Raw genomic sequence first — 16,280 nt, 5'->3', positions numbered from 1 at the left:
GTGGGGGTGTGCTGTAGGTGGGGGACAGATAGAAGTTCTGAGTGCAGTTTGGCCCAGGCCCCCGCTGGGAAGAGCCCAGAGCTGCCCTGGCCACAGTCCACAGTGGCAGCCTGCCCTTGCCCCATGCGCAAATGCAGGTGTACGTACCCCCTCATGCCCTCCCGGATTGCATGCAATGGCAGGAGCCACCCGCACCCCCTCCCCCACCTCTGGACGAGCCAGTTGCGGCTCTGTCCCGTGTCCCGCCCCAGCTAGGCAGCACCTACCCCAGCCCCACTTCCTCATGGTGGGGTCTTGATCTACCCCCACACCCCTTCTCTCCCCTAGCCCTTCCCTCACAACAGATTTACTAGCCCGACACTGGTCTCCACGCTACCAGGCTGTGCTCCTGGCTGTATGCATGTTGTGGCTGCACACATGCACACAGCATTTATTGGCCATGTCAGTTAAAAAAAGCTGATTGCCAGTGCTCTCTATTTTCCTTATATTGGTGCCGATCCGATATGGGACTGATGTATTGGTACACCTCTACTTATTGTACTGCATAAAAAAAATTATGTTGGGAACATATTTTAAAATAAAATGGAAAAAACATGCACAAATAACCATATTGTGATTTAAGACGACACTTTAACATAGCAGTTCTTGTAAATATCTTGAATTTGTTAATCAGGACAAACAGCATAAACTGCACAAGTGGATGTTTAGCACTGACTAATATAAAATGGCAGCGTGATGTCTCATTGAGTGAGAAAAGCTGAGCTGAGCCAGCTGTTCCCAGATGGGTTGTCTGAAGCTGTGTAAATAACTTTGCTAGTACAGCTACCTTCTATTATAACACTGGGAAGTACCCCCTCTTAGCTTTCATCCAGCTTTTCATTACGGAAAAATAGAGCAATCCTTCTGTTGGCAGGGAACTCAGAAGACCACACTAGGTCAGAATGTTTTGGATGCTGTGGATTTCTATTTGAAAACTCTTGTTTATTTTGTGAATCATGTTGTAGGTGTTTGCTCACCTAACAGTTAATGTTGCACAACATTCCAGTGCAGAACCACTGATCTAGAATAAAAGGTTCTGTATTCTTCAAGTTCTATGGTTTTCTATGCTGACTTGATTGAAATTTTAACTATACAAGTATTAATGCTCTTTTTTTTCCTTCTGCCTTTTTCTCTTTCAGAAAGAGCTCTCTGGACACAAGAATATTGTTGGCTATTTGGATTGTGCAATTAATCCTGTCAGTGATAATGTATGGGAGGTGCTGATTTTAATGGAGTATTGTCGAGGTAGGTAAATTACCTTTTGGGATTTCTTTAGGAGGATGAGAAGATGATTTGTAACGTGAATTCCTAGGGTTATCTTTAGCAGATGATATGCATTTTAGCCAAGTCCATACTTCAGTCCTCTTTCTAATTAAGAGGAACAACTTTTTAGGCTCAATTTAAAAGAGCTTTCTGGATTACTTAACATGAGATGTGATTAAAAAAAACCCCCATGTAAATGTTGATATGCATATGACCATTTCGTGTTTTGTTCAAAAACCTCTAGATATTTCTGAGCCTTATCATTTCCATTAATATATGCATTAAACCAGGGGTTGTCAACCAGGGGTACTTTGAAAGGTCCTGGGGGCCTGTGGGGGGTGGGCAGGGATGGAGCGCTGTCACCGTGTGCCGCTGCCTTGCAGGGACGGGGTGAGAGCAGGGCCGCACAGATGTCATGCTGCTGCCGCTTGCCACCTCTCTGCTCCGCCTCTGGCTGCTAACCTCCCTCCCCCCTTTCCTGGGGTACATTTATTAAAAAGGGGGCTGCTGGGGTGTGCTTATTTAAAAAAAAAATGTTGAAAACACCTGCATTAAACCTTGAAAAAAGGGAGTATTTCCTCTCCACACCCCATCGTGAAATTGCTGGTTTTTTTCAGTGGGGCGAGCTTTTTTTGGCAGGCATGCCACAAATTAGCTCAGAATCATCCCACTCCAGTCCCCGTCCCCTACCCCATCTGTTGCTTTAGTTTCTGTTCCCAACCATATGCTGCATGCCTGCTGTGCTTTCTGCTTCTTGCCCTGTCTGCTGCTGTGCTGCCTGTCCCCTCCCCTGTCTGCCATGTGCCACTCATGAAGACTTCTGTGGCACCTGTTTCAGGTTATCCACCCCTGCTTTAGATGATGGTATATCTTATGATCATTTTAGTTATTTAAATCCTCTCCTATCTTGGAGATGGAACATCTGGAGATTAAGTTAGTGTTAGGAGCCAGTTTTGGTCAGTTTGCAGAATAGGTTTCAAGGTAAATGTTCCATGTGAAAATAAACTGTTCCCCCCAAACCAGTACATTAGATGCTTTGAGTTGCTATTCCCTTGAGGATTATTGGCCTATGACACTTGCCCCCTGTTCCCACCTATCCAAAAACTGTGAATGAAAATGATTGGCCAGTTGGAATTATTTGTCAGACAGATGCAGAGACTCATATGATGCTGTTTTTCAGAAGAGTAGATCTGCTTCTACTTTGTGGTAACTTCTACATACCCCCCATTTTGCCGTAAGACAGTGAAGCATCGGGAGCCTTCTGCAACATTTTAGAAATCTAAGCCTTTTGGGAGTTGCATGAATGCTGTGTCCTAGGCTTTAAAACTAGTTCTTAGATGCTTGTTGATGTAGGGTAGAGGAAAATTCCTCTGTACTTCTGTCAGACGAGCTGAATTTTTTCCTTGCTGTGGTTAAGTTAGTAACTGTAATTGCTTGATTTTTGTTATATGCCGCTGCAAACTTGTTTTTTTGTGGATGGGTTCTCCTTGTTTATCATGCTGTAGAGTGACTTAAGCCAGGAGTAGGCAGCACATGCTCCACAGGCTGCATATGGTCTGAGAAGCTAGAGGTCTTTGCCTGTATACCATGTTGGGGCTGGGCAGCTTCCAGCTGCACCTGCACCACTTCTGCATCTCCCCAGCTTCCCTGCTCTGGTCTGATGTGGGCCAGGTGGTTTTGGTGATGCATCAGCAGCATGGGGATTTTCCTGTGCCCACACTGGAGCCAGGGAGCTAGGAGCTACACCTGCATCAATTTTTGCTTCCCTTAGCTCCCTGGCTGTGGGGTGGGTGCAGCTTCCAGCCTGAGAGGAGCTGCTTTGGAGCCAGGCATCTATAAACTGCATCAGTGCTATCATTGTTTCTTTCCCAGCTGTGGTATGGGTATAGTTTCTAACTGGTGTAGAGCGGCACCGGGCTGGGCAACTTCCAGCTGTGCCTACTCTGTAGCTGGGGAGGGGGAGTGGAGAGAAGCAACAGCAGTGTGGGCATAGTTTGCAGATACCTGGTGTGGGTGCACCTCTCCCTTGTTTGGAAGCTCTGCCCACAATGCAGTCAGGGAGCAGGGGGCTTGGAGAGAAGTGACAGCATGGGCACAGCTCCCAGCTGCCTGGATCCAGCATGTGCATGGTAAAAGACTCCCACCCTGATGCATCAGAGAGCTCATTTGTACTGCTTTGGACTAGAGCTGGATTCTTCTAGCCCATGGCTTTTAAGAGATTGCTGACCTCTGCCCTAAGCCACCTACAACATTTTGAAGCAGGCATGTTATGTATCTGAACATGAGAAATGGCACAGGGGGTAAAAGTGAAGATGTTCCTATTGGGGCTGTTGGTTAATTTGTGTTAATCTGTGCAATTAATACAAATACAAATTAATGAGTTAATTTTTTTTGTGTGTTAATTGCACACGTGGTTTTGGAGCCCATGCCTGGGCTGGCCTGCAATGCCCCTCTGTCACTGTCTCTGCTGCCTCTGGGCTGCCCAGCAGGGCAACACTGGCGGCAAAAGGCCTGGGCAGCTGCAGCAGGAAGGGCCCAGCAGCAGTGAGGGAGAAGTGCCACTTTTCCCCTTCACCCAGCAACAGCTTTGGGATGGCACTGGCACCTGCCAGGCTTCCCTGCCACCTGCATGCCACTGCTGTGGGCAGAGCAGGGTAAGTGCCCTGCTCTGCCCACCCTGTTCTCCCTCCCTCCATCCCTCCCTCAGTTGAGGTTCCCCCTGGCTGCAGTGCTGCGGTCCCTGTGCCAGCTGAGTTCTGCTAGCTCTGCATGGGCTGAATTTTTGGGTGAGGGGCAGCAGCAGGGATGGAGGAGGCTGCAGGTTGGGACTGAGGGGCACCAGCATAGCCCGGGGCGGTGAGGGACTGTAGGATGGGAGTGTGGGACACTGGTAGAGCCAGGGGGCTGCAGGTCAGGAGTGAGAGGCAGCAGCAGGGATGGGGAGGGGGTTCAGGTTGGGAGTGAGGTGCACTGGCAGAGCCTGAGGAGGTCAGAAGTGAGGGGCACTAGCAGGGCCAGGGGTCTGTGGGTACTGTACAGTTTATATTCTGTGTTGTAATTGACATCAAATTATTTGGAAAATATAGAAAAAAAATCCAAAATCTTTGTGAGAAAAAAAAAGAAAAAAAAAGATTTTATTATTAATGGTGTGACTTAAAATTGCAATTAATCATAACTATTTTTTTTAATTTCACGATTAATTGTGATTACTTTTTTCTAATTGTTTGACAGCCCTAGTTGCTATTTTTTTTCCCCTTCCTCTTTTGAAAGCATGTCACCTTCCAGAAGGGGCACTGAGAACTGGCAAACCATGGTTCTCTTCATCCCCTAGCCTTAATTTCATTTATACCATGGTGCTGTTGAATAGACCTGATAACACTTAGTTTGCTGTTCATGAAAAAATTTTAATACAAATTTTTGCAAGGATTTTGATTCTGATTTTCCATGGCTCTGTGGATTTAAAACTACATACATACTTTCTGGTAATGGCCAATTGTACTGTTTTAGGAATTGTTCTAAAATTAATTTCCTGTGGAGTCTTTTTTTTTCACACCAAGCATACTTTTTTTTTCTTCTCATAGCTAATCATGTACATCTCTCCCTGAAAATTTAAGAGAAGTATGGTTTTGTTGTCTTGCTGATGTTTTTGCTGAATTTAAGTAGTGCCATTCAAAGTTAGTAGAAACTGCAGGTTCTCAATCTTGTAAAAGGAAATGTATGTATATTATACCAAATGGCAATAAGATATGATAAGATGTGCTGCTGTATGTAAATGCCTGTTTAATTTTATTACATTACAGATGAAATAGAAAATTAAGCTACTAATTAATGTGGAATGTGAAGGCACTTCTCTTGTTCAATTAACTGCTTTAAACAGATGTCATAATTTGTGGTTATTGGTGTTTGAGATGAGTTTAATGAAAGCTGTCCTTTCTTTTCAAAACCTTCCTGTTGACGTGCTTGCAGAATTAACTTCCCCCCCTGCATTTCTGTGTCTGTGAAAAGTATTGTGTTCCCTCTTGTCTGGGTGATTCTTTCATCAGATAATTTCTCTATAGAAAACCAGTTTCTCTTGTATTTTTTCCAGGGAATTTTAAAGTTAGGAATGATTGCTTGACTGCTAAAGATTCCCAGTGATACAAAATCTTCTTCTGACAACTGGGCACATTCTTCCAGATGTATATGACATGGCAGAAGAAGAAATATTAGTCTATAAGATAACCTGTACCAGTTATTCTTTACTTTTTTACTATATTATTACTTTTTCAATAATAAAAATAATTTTCTTTTTCCAGATAGCAGTCTTTGCATAATGTACCTTTGCTTTCAGTGCTTTTCATGATAAGGATGCATTTTAAAAAATTTCTTCTGTGTGAGGAAATTAGAAAGATGCAGTGAACATTATTCATTCTCTTTGAATTCAGATTTCTTTATAATTTTGGATTAATTCTGGCTGCTGACAGTCATTCGCTGGCTTGGCTATTTGTCCAACGGACACACATTATTTGGAACTCTTTGCACTTGTACTATATTCTGGCTAAGTGATAGTTAGTGCTTGTTGTTTTTTTTGTGTGTGTGAATTAAAATTTATGTCCTGAACTGTGGATCTAATTATAAAAAAGAAACAAAACTACAGTTCTTGCCTACATTCTTCTTCCCTAATATGAATGTGCTACATATGGTGACATTTTTCTTATGCTTGCCTAGTATTTTTGTAATCTTCAGTTTAGCACAGGTGTAGTTTTTTGTATACATCTTGAAACCAGCCAAGAAGCTATGTTATATGGAGTTAACTGTAACGGTAGTGACATTTCTGTAAATGTTTTGTTTTTCTTCACCTTTCTAAATAATAAGCAATTTTCTAATTTTATTTTTTATTTTCCTCCCCCCACCCCTTTTAGTTTTGATAATATGGGAGGGGGGTGGATCATGAAGTATGTTGGAATGCGAAGATTCAGTTATAAATACTATTCTGCCTTCGTTCAGTGGGTTTGAGCAGGAATATTCATGAATTAGATGCTCTTAAAGAAGAGAATTTATATTTGCTAATGCAATTTTGGGTAAGAGAACTAACTGTCATTTTATAATGGATTGGGAAATGTATTAGACTTACTCAAATATATTTTTATTAAATACATAGACATTATTGTCAGTGTTTTAAATTTTGTATGCTGAGAGTATTCATACAAATGTTATTTTTTAAATGCTACACAGTATTTGAACAGAAAATGTTGTATACTTACTGTAGCGGGTCAGGTTGTGAATCAGATGAATCAGCGTCTGCAGACAGGGTTTACGGAGTCAGAAGTGCTGAGGATATTTTGTGACACTTGTGAAGCTGTTGCCAGACTGCATCAGTGTAAAACCCCCATCGTTCACCGGGACCTCAAGGTAAGAACTCTAATAAAAGGTAACATGGAACTGAAATGTATGTTTCTACTGAGCAGTCTACAGAAGATGACTGAAGTCACTTAGTTGTTTACAGAGAAGCAAGAAAAAGCGTTTCTGGCTGCATAATTATAACCAGAAAATTAAATGAAATAAATATGTTTCAGTATCCTGTTCCCAGAGAATGATATTATTGGGGTATTTAAATTAGTACTGGGGTATTTCAATTAATATTTTACTAGTAGAGCTATTTTTTGATACATCAGCATTCTAAAAAAGAGCCCAAAGAAAAAAAGTAGCTGCTTATTTTGGTCATGGGCAAACATCATATTTGTAGTGCTGTATATGCTCATGTAGCACTATGAAAAGCAGGTGTATATACGCCTGTAGTGCTACAAAATAGTGTAAGTGCTACAGAAATATTTGAAACAGGAACTTGTCTGTAACTCTGTTTTCATAATGCTGCATGTATGTAATATCCATACAAGTATATATGGCTTGGGAGCAAGGGTCTCTTGACTTCCCCCAGCATCCTAAAATGCTCTTCTTGTGTCTGTCTTCCCCTTCCTCCCTCTCCCCCCTTTTTGGGTCGGGGGGAGGGGGAGAGAGCAGTTGCCTTTTTGTTAGTCTTTGAGGTGCATAACCCAGCCAAGATTGGGGGCTGCAACCATGTTTGTGGCAACAGTGGCAGCGATCTCTGCTTTTGTCACCACACCACCAGGGATCACTGGTGGCATGCAGTAAGCTATCAGACTGTACTGTTGTCCTGGTCACTAGGGCAGCAGTGGCAAGCTGTCACAGAACGTGCTGCTGCCCTGTAGACAACAGTGCACTTTTTGACAGCTTGCCACCCTCTGTGGGAGAATGCAAGGACTCCTAAAGAACAGCCTCTATCACCCTCTGACTGGAAGGCAATGTCTTTGTAGTTATTTTGTAGAGCTCCAACCAGAGGGCTGCAAACAAGCGGATCCCCCTCCAAGTGCTACAAATACATGTCTGCCCACAACCGTAGGGCCATTTTTTTATGTTTACTTGCTAGTTTTGTATTTTTGATTATATCTTTTTTGTTTTTTTTCTTTTAAGGTAGAGAATATCTTGTTAAATGACAATGGAAACTATGTCCTTTGTGACTTTGGCAGTGCCACTAACAAATTCCTTAATCCCCAGAAAGATGGTGTTAATGTAGTTGAAGAAGAGATTAAAAAGTAAGTATGTTTTCCATGGCTATTCAGTAAGGACTTACTAAATTCTGTGTAGTTAAGAAAACTATTGTATGATATGCATTAAGGGAAGCAAGTAGTTTAGTGGGAACAAATTAAAATTTGTGATGATTTAAGTGCACGACTCCTGTTCAAGAAGTAGTTCTACTGAATTTCTTTATTGATTGGAAATGTACAATACCTAAATTTGACACAGTAAAATAACAGTTTATGTACATTTTCAGCAAAAACTTAAAATTAATGTACTAAATATGGAATGGCAGTATTAATTACAAAAATGCTTGGAGTCTTTAAATTTTAGACTTCTTTAAGACAGTGTACTATTTGTTGTCCCTTTTACTGTGCCCATTCCACTGTGTTTAATTGGAGGAATTATATAACTTTTGAGTTTTGAAATTGTTTCTTTTTTCTTACCTGCTTAGTGATACTTAGATTATTCCAAACGAAAAGTTACACAGTATGTTGCTACCATGATAGTTCAGGAAATTAGGGCTGCACTCAGCTGTGGACCTGGAATTAGACGAGAAGCACTTCCGGTCCATTTCTGAGTCTGCCGCAGAGCACAAGGGGGACCCCCTCCCCGCCCCCCTGGCTCAGCAACTGGTGCCTCCTGGGTCTGGGGGGGGCATCCGGGGTCCCCCCACAGCTGATTGCTGAGCCAGGGAAGGTGCAAGAGAGTTTCTCGCATGCTTGGTGGCAGACCCGGAAGTGGACCAGAAGTACTTCTGGGTCCACTGAGCACATGCAGGGGGGGCTCCCCCCCTGTGCCCCTGTGGGATGTTCTATCTGCCCCACTATCTCAGCATTCATGAGTGGCACCTGGTACCTTGAGGTATGTAGAAAAAACATATAAAGCTGTGTCTATGGCTGAATCGCTGATTCACTGAATCGGAATTGAATCTTCAGATCCGGATTCGGTCTAATCAAGTTGGGACAGTGATCTGAATCAGTAAATCGAATCACTGTCTTCTGAATCGGAGTCCGAATCAAATATGGCCTGCTTCGCACACCCCTATAGGAAATATAAACAGGCAAAAATTCTTGTGGGCTATGTATTTTTTTTTTTTATTGGGCCAGCTTGTGGTTAGGATAGATTGAGAGACATAGTTAGCCTGGTGAGCATACAAGCTTTTGTGAGCTGGAGTTCACTTCAGCCTAACTTCTATCCCAAGGAAAATCCTGGAAAAATTCATCAAGGAGTCTATATGTGACAGGCTGGCAGAAGGTAGGATTCTGAATGACAGCCAGCATGCCTTCGTCACAGGCAGGTTCTGTCTTACCAACCTCATCTCCTTTTATGATCAGGTAACTTACCACCTGGATAAGGGAGAGGAGGTTGATATTGCATACCTTGACTTCCAAAAGGCCTTTGAACTAGTATCCCATGATATTCTCGTGAGAAAATTAGAGGACTGTGGGCTTAACTGTGAGACAGGTGGGTAGGGAGCTGGTGGCCAGGTAGGACCCAGAGTTCTAATGAACGGATCTATATTGTCTTGGCGAGAAGTGGCCAGTGGTGTCCCTCGGGTTGGTGCTTGGTCCAGTGCTTTTCAGCATCTTTATCAGTGATTTGGATGTTGGGGTAAAGAGCTCACTGGTTAAGTTTGTGGATGAAACCAAGTTATGGGGAAGCGTGGTCATGCTTGAAGATAGGCTGTAAATGCAGGCGGACCTAGACAGGGTAGCATGTTGGGCAGACTGGAATCCGATAAAGTTCAATGTTGAGAAATGTAAAATGCTTCACCTGGGGATAAACCCCCCCCGACATACCTACAGGCTTGGCAACGCCAAACTGACCAGCACTGTGAATGGAAGGGACCTGGGGGTAATAGTAGACCACAATATGAATAGGAGCTGGCAGTGCGACACTGTAACCAACAGGGCAAATAATACCCTGGCATGCATCAATTGATGCATCTTCAGCAAAACTAGGGAAGTGATTCTTCTACTGTACTCAGCACTGGTGAGACTGCAGTTGGAGTACTGCATCCAGTACTGGGCACTGTACTTCAACAAGGACATGGTAAAGCTTGAGAGAGTCCAGAGAAGGACCATCTGTATGATCAGAGATTTGCATGGCAAGCCATATGAGGAAAAGGCTAACGGACCTGGGACTCTTTAGCCTGAAGGCTGAGAGGGGACTTTGATAGCGGCTTACTGCTACATCAGGGGTGTACATCAAGGGCTCAGTGAACAACTCTTCACCAGGGCGCCCTTGGGGAAAACCAGGAGTAATGGCCATAAACTCCTGGAAGACTGTTTCAGGCTCAACATTAGGAAAAATTTCTTCACAGCCAGGGTGTCCAGACTTTGGAATAGGCTCCCTCCAGAGGTGGTGCAATTGCCTACCCTGGAAATCTTCAAGAGGAGACTGGATAGTCACCTTGCTGCAGTCACCTGACTCCCAGTTGTCTGTCTTGTCTGGTGCAGGGGGGCTGGATCTCATGATCCCCCGAGGTCCCGTCCAGCCTCAGAATCTATGAATCAGATGCTGTGAGTCTGCAATGATTTCTTGTTCCACAATTTCCCATTCAGGTTGGTGTTTAAAGGTTTGCTGGCTGAGAACAATCAGTCACTCTCAGGTCAGCGATGTAGTGTCCAGAAAGGGTAAATTGTTCTTCTACAGCTCATGTCAGAGTGATGTTCATTAATTCTTTTCTGTAGGGATTTCCTTATCTGTTCAGTTTAGATGGCAGAGGGACACTTACAGGTGATGGTGTATGTGATATTGGTAGAATTGCAAGTGAATGAACCTCAGATGTTGTAATTATGGCCTGGTTTACAAGCCACAATTTACAATTTATGAATTGTGGGCACAGCTTGCTACCATTGTGGCCTGATCATGGCAGGGCTACCATTTTCATGCCCAGATCATGATGACACCTCCCCTCCCCCCCAATGCTCTCTGATTTGGCTGCAGGGGCAGATTTAGGGCCAGGTTTCATTTTAACAGCAGAGGCCTTGCTCCTAAGATCAAATCACAGCTGAAAAACCCCTGTTCCCGCACCCCCCCCCAGTGCAGCGGAAGAGGCAGGAAGTGGAAGTTGTTTCTGACAGGCAGGGAGGAAATTCCCTTTTCAGAAATGCCATTCTGCACTGCTGGGCTCCTGGCTAATTGACAGCAAGTCTGATATCGAGCTCAGTGTCAGCCAGTCTGCAGTAATGATGATGAACTCAAGGCTGAGTGTATTCTCTTCCCCCACCCCCAACCCCCTGTGCCTGTCTTCCTGCCCAGAGGAGCAAACAACCCATCCCCAAGCTCTCTCCTCCCCCTGTCCCTTTCCCTTTTCCAACCCCTTCTCCACCTCCCCTGGGATGCTAGGCTTTTGCTGCTGACTGGGGAATGCTTTCTGCAGCCTGCAGCAGCCAGTGTGTTGCAAAGAAATGCAACAGTATGGCTTCTTGCTGGGGAACACCCCAGCAAGCGACCATATTGTGGCATTTCAGGGCAAATCACATTTTTTGTGAAAATCACTTCACGAAAAATACAGAATTATGATTTAAACCAGGCCCTAGTTTATAATTCGTGTTGTTTGGTCCAGTGATGATGATGGAGCACAGAAGAGAAGGCTTCTGGGCCCTTAGCAATACCTGATGCCTTGGTGAGACTAGGAGTTAGGTAAGCTATTGCTTGAGAGACACTGTTTCAATTTGGGGCGTTCTACCTATAAGCAAAGACAGGTTTGTGCCCCATGACTGCTTTAAGACAGTCATCCTTTTCCAGGAATGGTTGGAGGTTATTAATGATGTATCTCAGATGTTTAAGCCAGGTGCTGTATGTAACAATTACAGGGACTCTGCCCTTGTCTCAGGGTTGGTATTGTAGGAGGTTAGAGCAAGGTTTGAGTCTGGCTTTGTTGATTTTAAGTGCCTACAGTTTTAGGGTTGTATTGCAATTGCAATCTATGCCCCAGATCCTTAAGGTGTGCATCTTGGTCAGTGGGACCAGAGCAGATCTAGTTGTAATGTGGAGCTTGGCAATAAATGATGGATCTAGTGGTGTGCTTAGGCTGAAAGCTGGCAGCCTGGTGGTAGCTGTATTAGTTGGCTGGTTTCTAATACAATGTGGTGGTGATGTCTAAGCCTATACCAAAAATATTACCCACAAGCATTCTTTCCTGTCAGAAGTATATAGGTATTATCAGTTTTTTGCAACTATTTCTTAAGGTACACTGCTGATGTTATCTGAAGATACTTTAAGTTGTATGAGCACACTTACTGTTCTGTGGAAATGAGAGACATGGAATCCCTGCTTCTTGCATGGCAAGAATCAGTTAAAAGATGCAACTCCAGTGTCTGAATGTACCTTTTAGTGCAGTACTTGAAATCATAGAAAATTAGGGCTAGAAGGGACCTCAGGAGGTCATCTAGTCCAACCCCCTGCTTTAAAATGAAAGCAGAACCACCCCCAAAACATCATCCCAGCAAAGGATTTGCCTAGCTGCTTCTTAAAAACCCTGAGACCATTGTTCCTTGTTTTGTCATCTGCCACCACTGAGAACAGTCTAGTTTAGGGGTGGGCATAGTTTGGCCTGCAGGCTGGATTGGGTTCTTGGTAGACTCCATTTCCCAGTAGCCCTTGCAGCTGCTGCCTCTAGATCTGCCCTGCTGCCCAGGCACCCTAGCCTGTCTGCCCTGCCAGGGGTAGGACCTATGCGGGCAGGTGCATGGTTGGTTGAATTTTGAATTATGTTAATAGAAGCACTGTATGTGCAACTTTGGATGTGATGATACCCTCTGCTCAGTGCTGGCTAGGCCTCAACTGGAGTATTGTTATGATTTGGGCACTATATTTTAAAATATAGAAAAACTAGAGAGGACCCTGAGATGAGCAAGCAACAAAGATGATAAAGAAGTTGGAATGCAAGCCGCGTGAAGAAAAGTGAAAGGAACTAGGTATGTTTAATATGGAGGAAGGAGATGCAACATGGACAGCCTTCTCAAGCCGCAGGGGGTGCAGCAGCAACTAGAAGTCACCAGTGCCCCTGTGTGTGGCAGCTGGCCCAGCTGGCCACTTCATTATGTCTCTGATGGAAATTTTCAGAACTGCCATAAAAAATACGGTGAAACAGGGCACAAGGCAATACATTTCAAATACAACAAAGCAGGTTCAGATCAAAAAAACTTCCTAACTGAAAGAAGAAACTGACAGTGAGACAGATTAGAAAAATTGTGGAAACTTTTTCACTGGAGTGTTTCAAGGAGAGACTACTTAAGCACTTTTCTGAGACAGGTGGATGGGATTAGGGACAGCATAGTACTAAACTACAAAAGTGAGCAATGGAAGATGCCCCAATTGAGTGTAAAATTAGCTTAGTTAAGCTGCTTTTAAAATTAAACTTGTTTTTGTTTTAGTTTAAATGGTATACAGGCAACCCAGCTTAATGCTGTTTCACTTAGCACTATTTCGCTATAATGCTCATTTTAAACTGGTAACTGATTTCACTTAGCACTCAGTGAGTTTCGTTACAACACTTGCAGTTGCCATCTTGGGTCATTAAAAACACTTGCAGTCGTCATCTTGTGTCATCAAATACTGTTGGTTTCACTTAATGCTCATTTTGCTTAACACTTGTTTTTTCAGGAACCAATTAAGAGCGCTAAGCGGGGGTTGCCTGTAGAATCTCTGCTTGCTGTTTTAAATTCTACTTGTTTGTTTGTTTGTTTGTTAATTTTTGCTTTATAAAAATTTCAGTGTGACAGCCTAGATTACAAATAAGAGGAAAAGGCAAAAGAAGTATTCTTAGTAAGAAGTAAATTTTAGTAGGTAATAATTTTTTAAAGCAAATTTTGGGGCTATCATGTCTGGCTGTAATGTCCCACTATATTGTTAGTGAACCATCTACATACAACAGTGAGGGGAATGTAGCATATTACTCTTGGTGGAAGAAACTTGTAACTATTTTCTTTGCTTATGTAAAATTAGCATGCGGTAGCTTTTGTGAATGGTGGGTGATTTTTAAAAGATGCACGCAGTTCCGGTGTAAATCTTGCATTTCATCTTCTTTTCAATTTACTTTACTTATTGCTAGGTATACAACCCTGTCATACAGAGCTCCTGAAATGATCAATCTTTATGGAGGAAAACCAATTACTACCAAGGCAGATATCTGGGTAAGTAAATAATATGTTGTACAATTCTTACAGAGTTGTTTTGTTTTATTAATGGAGAAAATTGCTAAAGGCAAAGTTAACTCAGAAAATTAGCTTTTACAGTAAGGAGGATGGGTAACTTCTTGCAGTAGAAGTATAATGTATATGGGGAATCAGTATAGGGAATAATTTAGTATTTTCCTCCAAATAAAATAATTGGGATATGTGACAAGTACTATGGATTAAAGGAGGTGAGTTTTTGGCTAGTTTTTCCTTTTGATCTAGTTTCTCTTCCAAAGTTAACTGGTTTTCAGTAGAAAACGTGTTCACACCAGAATTGGGCAAGGGCAGTCTAATGGGTTAAGAGCTTCTCAACATTATACTCGGTTCACTGAATAATATTCAGTTACCACAAAGGCTGGTTGGTTAGTGTTCTTGGAAAATTGTGTTTTAAAATGAAAATACTATGTTTACTGCGTACATAAAATAATCCAAACACTAACTTGAGTATTTGCCAGCTAGATGTTTTGGTCCAAGGAGAAAAGGAAGAGAAAAATTAAGGTACTTTTACTACAAGAATACTAATTTGCAAGAAATGACTGGTATGGTTGGCTTAATAAACTTTTAATTACTGCAACATTAAGAAAATGAATCAGTGGTAAAAATGATTGCTGTATCATAGGGTTGAGCAATTTGCTTGTCCTTGCATGTAATAACTGACAAGGAATTCAGAAGTCTTTCAAATGAATGAAGTGGAGAAACTCGTATACATATGGGGCATACCTAATTTGAGTAGACTAGTGAGTTCAAAGATTCTGCGATGGAATCCATACTAGTTCCACATACGTAATACCCCTCAATACTTAATATAACTACTTATCTGAATTCAGTAGTAGACTTTTAAAATTCAGAAATCAAGATATTAGTTTCCTGTCTCTTAGTTGATAGCTTTCGTTGCCTCATACTATGTAGTAGGTGCACATTTGGCTGTATCTAGAAATGCTTTACACAGTAAAATCTGGTTAATTTGTTAGTTTAAGGCAGGGGTGGGCAAAATGGCCCACCAGGTGATTGTATCTGGCTTGCCAGCAGGCAACCACAATCTTGAGTTTCGGCCCATAGGGAGCTAGTGCCTCTGGCTGCTGGGTCATGCATCCTGGCCTTGTCTGCGGCTTACACCAGCTCCAGCCCTGCACGCAGGAAGCAGCATACAGCTGGCGGTTCCAGGTAGGGATCTGGGCATCCGCCCAGGTCTATAGCTCATGCTGCTGCATCAGCTCAGTCACTTCGGTTGCCACTGGGAACTTGCCAGCAGTGTCCACAGCTGATGCTGGTACCTTGCCTGGTGTTGCTTCTGGTGCACAAACTGGAGTAAGCTGTGGACAGGGTCGAGATGCTGTGGATCAGCCTGTGCTGTAGGTGCAGGGAGGGTTTGGGAGAGGGGGGAGAGAGAGAGATCAGGGCAGTTGCAGGGAGGGTTTGAATGGGCAGGGAGTGGGGAGAGAGGGAGAGATTGGCTGTAGCTGTAGCTGCGGGGAGGGGAGAGAGATCCAAGCTAGGGCTCTGTTCAAAGCTTAGATATTCAGGCACCTCCTTTGGGAAACCTGAACAGGCATATAGTGCTGCCAGTGGCCTCTTAAGCAGACAGTATTTGAATTGTTGACAGTTATATACCCTCATCTCTGCCTGCTGTCTCAGTATCATTTCCACCTTGTGGCACTTGCTGAGATTTTCTCAGAAATCGTACTTGCAAATGCAGTTCTTAGCATTTGAGCTTTTCAGACCTAATGCTGCACACAGGTTTCTCACAGTTCTTGCATTTGACATTCCTTAGTATGCTGATTACTTCCTAAATCAGCATAGAGGTAGTGCTCAGCGTTAGACCAGATCACTCTGTATTTGATTGTTAGTTAGTTTAGCTACAGTATGTATATTCAGCATTGTGCAGAGCATGCAAGACAATAAAAAAGAGCATGAATTATACATGCAAAGAATTCTCTTGCTAAAGGTAGCGTCAATATGCATGTATTAGGTTGAAATCGTGGTACAGTAGGGTGCTTGCAAATATTGAAAAAAACTGGCACTTTGCCTTAAACTTGGTGTATAACTCTGAAAGATGATAACACTGTTCTGTTTTGTTTAACTGAACAAAGCATGCAAGTCCCTTTAAGTCACTGGGATATAAGCAAATGCTTAAGTGTTTATTATTAAATATTTTTTTCAAAATACGTAGGTGCTTATGTTGCATAAATTGCTGATTTTATCCCCTGGAGGCTA

General features: G+C 42.9%; 1 protein-coding gene across 1 annotated transcript in view; it reads left to right on the top strand.

The window, feature by feature from the left end:
* The window catches only part of BMP2K (BMP2 inducible kinase), a 159,400-nt gene that overhangs the window by 54,858 nt on the left and 88,262 nt on the right, over window positions 1–16,280 (top strand). Inside the window, exons 3-6 of the mRNA XM_019516737.1 lie at window positions 1,179–1,284; window positions 6,551–6,693; window positions 7,774–7,895; window positions 13,943–14,024. Of these exons, the coding sequence (XP_019372282.1) occupies window positions 1,179–1,284; window positions 6,551–6,693; window positions 7,774–7,895; window positions 13,943–14,024 (453 nt within the window). The remainder of the gene's footprint in view (window positions 1–1,178; window positions 1,285–6,550; window positions 6,694–7,773; window positions 7,896–13,942; window positions 14,025–16,280) is intronic.

This window comes from Gavialis gangeticus, unplaced genomic scaffold, assembly GCF_001723915.1.
Source record: "Gavialis gangeticus isolate Ggan-Ray unplaced genomic scaffold, GavGan_comp1, whole genome shotgun sequence".
In the NCBI taxonomy this organism is placed as follows: domain Eukaryota; kingdom Metazoa; phylum Chordata; order Crocodylia; family Gavialidae; genus Gavialis; species Gavialis gangeticus.
This window is presented reverse-complemented; position numbering and strand designations above follow the sequence as displayed.